At 50.5% G+C, this 7279-nt stretch overlaps 1 protein-coding gene across 1 annotated transcript; it reads left to right on the top strand.

Moving 5' to 3' along the window:
* Positions 1–527: 527 nt before the first annotated feature.
* On the top strand, positions 528–3947 carry LOC128079507 (PHD finger protein 7-like). The gene is made up of 6 exons (XM_052680796.1): positions 528–570; positions 899–990; positions 1080–1181; positions 1440–1564; positions 2295–2408; positions 2529–3947. The coding sequence occupies exons 1-6, from the start codon at positions 528–530 to the stop codon at positions 3457–3459; spliced, it is 1407 nt and encodes a 468-aa protein (XP_052536756.1). The 3' UTR covers positions 3460–3947.
* Positions 3948–7279: the final 3332 nt, after the last annotated feature.

Consider the following 7279-nt stretch of genomic DNA (forward strand, 5'->3'; position numbering starts at 1 on the left):
GTTGGAAGCTGTTATGATAGGAATGGGTGAGTAACCCATGAGCAGATCATTGTCAGAAGTAGGTTTCAGTGTGTTTAGTCCCCTGATCTAACTACTGCAAGAAGTTAGGGTGAGGGAGGTGATCCTCTTCCTCTTCTCTGGCCTGGTGAGGCCATGCCTGGAATATATCGTATTCAATTCCTGCCTCCCCTGTTCAAAACAGGCAGGGATGTTCTACAAAGAGTCTGGCGGAGATGATGAGGGACCAGCAGCATTTCTTGTTTGAGAAAGCATGAGAGACCTAGGAGCTGTGAAGCTGCCACTATCTTGCATGGAAGCCAAGGGCCCACGCCCACAGGCGCCCATGAGGCGGTGACCGTGATGTCACAGTAGGTGTCACAGAGCAGCCATTGTGACACGTGAAGCTTGGAGCAGAGCAAAGGCTGCCGGGCTCAGGCAGAGCATCAGTGCGGTCTGGTGAGGCGCAGAGAGAGCAAGGACTCTCGCAGTGCTCGCTATCTCACAGTGCTCGCTATCAACGCACAATCATGTCCGATAGGAAGAGGAAGGCCTCCGGCTCGGAGGAGCCAGGTGAGAGCACAGCATCCCTGAGCACAGATCCTGCCAACAGGCAGAGGAGAGCTGGGGGATGTGCCTGTGGATGAGGGGCAAGGAAGGAGCAGGCAGGAGCTCCCACCCACCATTCAGCAGAGTCCTTCCACTGCTTGGCAAGGGGCCCAGCTTGGGCTGTGCTGCTTGCTGGCACTACTGAGCCTTCATTGGGAACTTTTCCACCACCACCACCAGCTCTGCCCCTCAGCCAGCATGGCAGGCAGAGAGCAGGACCCAGGGGACGGCCCTTAGGGATACTTGGCTCTAAGGTGCTCACTGCTGCTCACATTTGTTCTCTTCTTTTCAGCCTGCATGCTTTGTGGCCGGGCAGAAGATGACCCAAACATCTTTGGGCGCACATTTGGCCAGGGTTGGATTCGTGTCCATGAGTTCTGCTTGGTGAGTTCCCTCAAGGGCTCCTTCCAAATTACTGCCAGAGATGCTCCCCTTCCTGTCCTAATGAGAACCTGCTCTTTTCTCTCCTACAGATTTTTGCCAACATCTTCTATGCAGAAACACTCTCAAGAGATGGAACTGTGGGCATCCCCCTTGATGACATCACACTCAAAGCCAAGCAGGCAAACCAGAAGGTGAGGATCTGAATGGAGCAGGCAGATTTGTCCCCTGAGGGGCTCACATCAGCTTAGCCTGGACACCAAGAAAGCAATTGGAACTTTTCCAACCTGCCTCCAGGACAAAGTCCTGCAATTGGAGATGCGCCCTGTCCGCCAGGCAGCTTTGTAGAGTGTGACCAAGCAATTCCCACACCCTGTGCCCTGCCCAGAAGTCTGGGGCTGGCTGCAGAGGCCCTGAGCCTGCTGCTGATGGGGCTGTTCTGCTCTTTCCAGCAATGCTGTGTTTGTGGAGAGAGGGGCGCTGCCATCACCTGTGCTGAAAGCGGCTGTGAACGAAGCTTCCACCTGCCGTGTGCCAAGGACGGGCAGTGCGTCACCCAGTTCTTTGGGCAGCACAGGTAAGGGCTGTCAGCAGCAGCCAAGCCAGGGAGGATCCTGCAGCGACAGCTCCCAGCAGGCTGCCAGAGCCAGAGACAGGGCCTGGAGCTTCTTCACGGTCCTCTGCCTTCCACCCATCACTTCTCAGTGTGCCCATCCCTTCCATCTTCCCCCAGATCCTACTGCTTTGAGCACCGCCCTCGACAGATAGCAGTGACAGCTCCAGCAAAAGATACCACCTGCGTCATCTGCCTTGGGCCTGTGGGGGGCAGTTTGTCCTACCACACCCTGGTTTGTCCAGCGTGCAGACACACTTGGTTCCACCGGGGCTGCATCCAGGTAGGAGTCCTCTCCTCACCCTGCAGACATGCTTGGTGCTCAGCAGCACCAAGCACCACTTCGCTCACCCTGCTTGTTCTTCTCCTGCAGCAACAGGCCTTAACTGGCAATGCATGCTTCCGGTGTCCCGGATGTCGAAACAGTCTTCTGTTCTTATTGGAAATGTCCATCCTCGGGATCCAAATCCCAGACAGGTTGGTGTCCTTCTGCCAAACCATACAGATGAGAAGGCGTGAGCGCTGGGCCTGCCAGGGAATGTCTTGGCAGTCCTGGCCTTTGGCCGTCACAGGAGCACGTGCCTCAGCTTCATGGAGAAGCTGGAAATGGGGTTGGGGTGGATGAGAGGGGATAACCTTGGATCTGATGCTGGCAATGCTGGGGCCTCATCACTTTCCCTTCCTTCTCTTGTAGAAGACCAGAACAGGAGGACAATGATGCATATGCATCATTTCTACAGAGGCACAGGCGCTGTGATGCCATCAGGTGCCGTCACCCTGAAGGCAGGGAGCTGGCAGAAGAAGAGGGGTGAGTTACCACAGCAGCTCTCTCTAGCTCTGTGGAGGATCTCAGCCTCAGCACAGGCTGGGAGAGCAAGGACTGAGCAGCAGATATGTGCTGTGCCAGGCTCTCTCTGGCTTGACTCACTTGGTCCTCAAAGCCACAACCCCCTTGCTTCCCCAGGCCCTGGCAGCTGCTCCTGTGCAGCTCCTGTGCTGCTGAGGGCACCCACCGAGAGTGCTCCTACCTGAACAACACCACAGCCACATGGGAGTGTGACAGATGTGCTGGCCTGGGTACCGGTAAGAGGCAATCAGCCACATGGCTCCGCGCTGGGGCCAGGCAAGGCCTTGCAGCAAGTGCTCAGGGCAGCTTTGCCAGAGTCTCTCTGCCCCAAGAGGGATGTCAGCTTCTCCTAACTCAGGGGTTCATCCTGCTGACCTGCCCGTCTCCCCTTACAGCTTCCAGCAGCAACTCAGAGCTTGCCAGCTCCAGCACTGCCAACCAGGACGGGCAAGGGCCATCCCACAGCCTCCAGGAACATGAGGACAGCTGTTCCAGCCCCACTAGCCAGGCAGCATCAGAGCCATCATACAGTTCCCAGCTGCCAGAGCTCAGCTGCCAGAGTAGCGAGCTGGGGACAGAAAACAGGACAATTCCCTCATGTTTACCAGAGAATATGGTTGAGCAGCACCAAGGATGCCACAGGAGCAGACAAACAGCAGCCCAAAGTGCTGAGTGTTGCTCCCGCACCTCCACCAGACGGGGCACATCAGAATCTTCCAGAGAGTCCCCAGGGGCTGCACGCAGGAGGCGTCCCAGGCAGCGGAGAACAAGCCGCACACGAAGCCGCTCCCCGCTGCAAGGTCGGGCCTCGAGTTCCCAGAGCCGGCCAAGAAGACGCCATGGGAGCAGAGGAACCCCAGCTCCTCGTGATCAGAGCAGCATCCGCAGATCAGAAAGATTGGCAACACTGAGGTCCTCGAGGGCTTCCCCAGTGCCTGAACAAAGGGGACGATCTGTGCATGGAGCGCAGGCTCTCACAGAAAGCCGTTACCCAGCGAGGCGCAGAGATTAAAATTTCCACAGCTGGCTCTGAGTAAGCAGCAGGAGCCAGTCCCACCACCAGAGACCACCTCAGGCATAAAGCTACTCCTAGATCCAACATCAGAGCCAAAGTCTGTGCAGCCAGCCCCCAAGCCTGCACAGGAGTAGCCATGTACCAGTCCCACCTGCTTTTCTCTGGTCCTGAGTCCAACTGTATGGGAACTGCTGAATCACAGCCCAAACCACTGATTGACCAGCTAGGAAAAGGACTTGGTCAGCCCTAGAAGCACAGCTGAAGGTAGTTCAGCTGTGCAACCAGAAGGGGTGGAGTCTGTCTGCCCCTCTCTTAGACCCCATTTAAGGGCTGTCTGCCACTGGGGAAGGTTCTCTTTCCAGAGATTTCTCCTTGGTGAAGCTTTTTCCTACAAACCTACAATTTTCTGATACAGGCAAGCAATCTTCTTGCCTTCCTTTACAGCACCTTTCTATTGTGCCAGTCTTTTTGTTATCACACCTTTGTTATAACATTTTGTTATAACACTTTCCCATTGTATCAATCTGTCAAATTGCTACACCAACACAATAAAGATCAGAAATTCCCCCACCCACATTTGTCAGCGTCATCCTTCCCTGCTTCTGCTGAGGTGGGCAGAGGGACCTTGACAGCAGGGTTGTCTCCTTCCCAGACTTCACTTCACCTGGCACCGTTTTGGCCAGATCCCCAGTGGGGGGCAGTGTCCAAATTCCTCAAGAACCCAAGCTGCACTGGCAGGGGCAGTCCGGATTTGGGCTTGGGTGTGTGTCAGCCTCAGGGCTGCTTCCAGCTGTGTAAGAGCTTGTGCTTTCCTCCTGCTTGTGGGCAGTGCTGTCAGGTCTGATGGCTGGTTCTGGTCTGGGGATGCTGCAAACCTCGAGGTGCTGCAGCGCATCGGGCGTGTGTGGGCAGGGCAGGGCAGGGCAGGGCAGCTCTCTGGGCTGAGCTGTGGCCTTGCCAGCCCAGATGCCTCCACCAGGCTGGTTGCACTCATACATGCTGATGGACTTGTAAGAATTGATTGCTGAACCACTCTCTGTCCCCTTTGAAAAGTCAGTGTTCTGGTTTCAGCTGGAACAGTTGACTTTTCTTCCTAGTGTCCAGTATGATGCTGAGTTTCAGCTTTAGGAGAAAAAAAAGCATTGATCAAACACCAGTATTTTAGTTGCTGCTGAGCAGTTCTGCACAGATCCAAGGACATTCCTCTTTCTCCTTCTGTCTTCCCAGCGAGGGGGACCAGCTGAGCTCAAGATGCTGGGAGGAGACAGAACCAGGACTGGCCGAAAGGATATTTCATACAATGTGAAGTAGGTTGAAAAACAATGAAACCACGAGAGTTGGTTGAGGGAGACAGGCAACATTGGGGGACAAGCCAAACACCAATGGGAGGCAGTGAGCAATTGCGTTGTGTTGCTGAAGAAATTGCTGGAGCTGACTGCAACTTGAAAGTTTTTTCTTCTCCAAATCTGCAAAATTTGAACAAAAATTTATCATACTGCTGGTAAGTCTTCCCTATCCCAAAAAAGGAAGGAAAACCAAAAGAAAACGAAACAAAAGATCACCATTCCAACCAGTGACACCTTCAAAGTAGGGATGATAAAGTATTTTTGTTAATTGTATTATACTACATTTCGTTTTATAGTTCTACAATATATTACACTTCATTTTCCAGCTGAGCATTTAATTCTGCCATACCAGTCTTTAAATGGGAATTGCAAAACCATTGCTGCATCATTTGTAAAGTACTTAGTTACACCACCATCTCTAGGATCTTCTATGATGCAGTGACAGCGTAAATTCCTGCAACATCATCAAGAAAATCTACAAGGTACCCATCATTCTCACTTTCTCGAATGCCACCTGCACCATGCTTTTGTAAGGTTATGGGCTGGCTCTACTCTATGGACATCTGGTGATCAACTGCACAAAATGCTGAAAATGGAGTGATCTTCCATCCTGACCTGTATGTTTAAAGCCTGCATTAGTGGTGGTGGTGTTATGGAGTTCGTCTGTAAATATCTCTATTGGTGATCTTGTCCTTGCTGACAACAGAGGCAAAAAGTCTATCTTCAACCTTACTCAGTGCCTGCATAATACTGCTGTACAGTGAAGTTGATTTAAGTCTGTTCCTGTAGATTTGGTTCTTCTGTTGGCTCTTTATCACAGTGCTTTTAAAGCTACAGTGCCACAGCTGTGTGAGTATCCTCAGTCTTTGACTATCCACCAACACCTCACAATAATATTCTGGAGTTATCACTACTGCTATCTTAGAGACTAGTTACTACTGAACAGTTTCCAATCTGAATCTCGAAGTGGTTTGATAGCTGTATCCAAAGATTTCATCTTTGTCCAGCCTGAGATTTAGCTTGGTGACCACTTCTGCTGGGTTCATCTTGCCCACCAAGCTGGAACAGTTCAGAGGGGATAGGTGGTAACTTTCTCAGACGAGGGGAAAATCAGACTTTCACTATCACCAAAACTGCCTGACCGAATCGTGGTGTCCCACACCTGAAGCAGGGGCACAGCAGATCAGAGTGGCAATATCAAATGGAGCTGGTTGGCTCCATTGAAGGCAGCATAGAGTGTACATGACTAAAAACCACTGCAGCACGTTTGCTGCTGTTTTGGCACTGTGGTATTGCGTTGCAAAAAGCTGGCAGGTTTTTTCCAGGTAAGAAGAATCCCAAAAGCAAATGCTTTGCTGGTATTTTGTCTCAGGATAAAGAAGGTGCCAGTCAAACAGATTTTGACCATGCAAAGACTGTGGAAAGCCCTTTCAGGGATACTGACTCCATGAAACGTCCTTCAACATAGCAGTCCTCCAACTGTATTGAGCTGTATACTAAGTCTAAATCATTCCAGTTCTTTTTGGCAGCAAAACTTTAAGATTGTAAGGTAAATGGGGCTTCTTGTTTGTTAGATTTTAGTACCTATGGGTCAGAGTTTCTTCTGTAGAATGGGGATTATGATGTTTTTAGTGATACATTTACTTTGTCAAAAGTGCTATAGAAATACAACAACTGTCATGTTATCTCTCTCTTATATAACTTCGTAGTAAATTAAATTTAAAGCCAAAAGGACTGTTCGGCTGCTGAAAGTTATGCCCCATTTTCTGCTAGGGAAGAGTTGAAATTTGTTGTCTGATGTCTCATTTTGGATGGATTGGTTGCACTTCTGTTTATCTTGAAAATACAAGAGTGTGCTGCTGATACTGGGACTTTTACTGCAGTTCAATTTTTTCGTCGTTTCTCTTGCCTGAAGCTTCTAGAACACAAAGCAGAAAATTTCCAAAGCTGCGTTCAGTAGAATGAAATACTTCTGTGAGTAGTCGGATTTATGAAATCTTATCTCCGGTGGGTTTGTTTGCTTGTCTGTCTATAGATCAATAAGGTGGATCTCTGATCTTTTTTTTTTTTCTTTTTTTTCCTGGGGTTGAGGCATTTGTTACCTCTCTCCCACATGAATTTTCTGGAATAGAACGGCCCTGCTTGCAGTTCTGGATCAGTGCAGAGCAGACAAGAATTTGGGAATTTCTTTTCTATCTGGCCCTGTATTTGCATCCAAATCATATCAGGTATCAATTGGGGCAAGTCCTGACACCCAACAGATTCACAAATCATTATGAGGAAAGAGTGATGGTCATAAAGTCATAGAATCATAGAATCATAGAATGGCCACAATGAAAAGGACCACAATGATCATCCAGTTTCAACCCCCTGCTATGCACAGGGTGGCCAACCACCAGACCAGGCTGCCCAGAGCCACATCCAGCCTGGCCTTGAATGCCTCCAGGGATCCAGGGGCATCCACAGCCTCC

This window comes from Tympanuchus pallidicinctus, unplaced genomic scaffold, assembly GCF_026119805.1.
Source record: "Tympanuchus pallidicinctus isolate F22 unplaced genomic scaffold, pur_lepc_1.0 scaffold19, whole genome shotgun sequence".
Lineage (NCBI taxonomy): Eukaryota > Metazoa > Chordata > Aves > Galliformes > Phasianidae > Tympanuchus > Tympanuchus pallidicinctus.

Bases quoted from the DNA above. Each gene is read 5' to 3' on its own strand.
- LOC128079507 (XM_052680796.1), top strand. From the start codon at position 528: ATGTCCGATAGGAAGAGGAAGGCCTCCGGCTCGGAGGAGCCAG. The intron at 1,182-1,439 runs GTGAGGATCTGA...TGCTCTTTCCAG, and splicing joins CCAAGCAGGCAAACCAGAAG to CAATGCTGTGTTTGTGGAGA. The intron at 2,409-2,528 runs GTGAGTTACCAC...GGCTTGACTCAC, and splicing joins GAGCTGGCAGAAGAAGAGGG to TTGGTCCTCAAAGCCACAAC.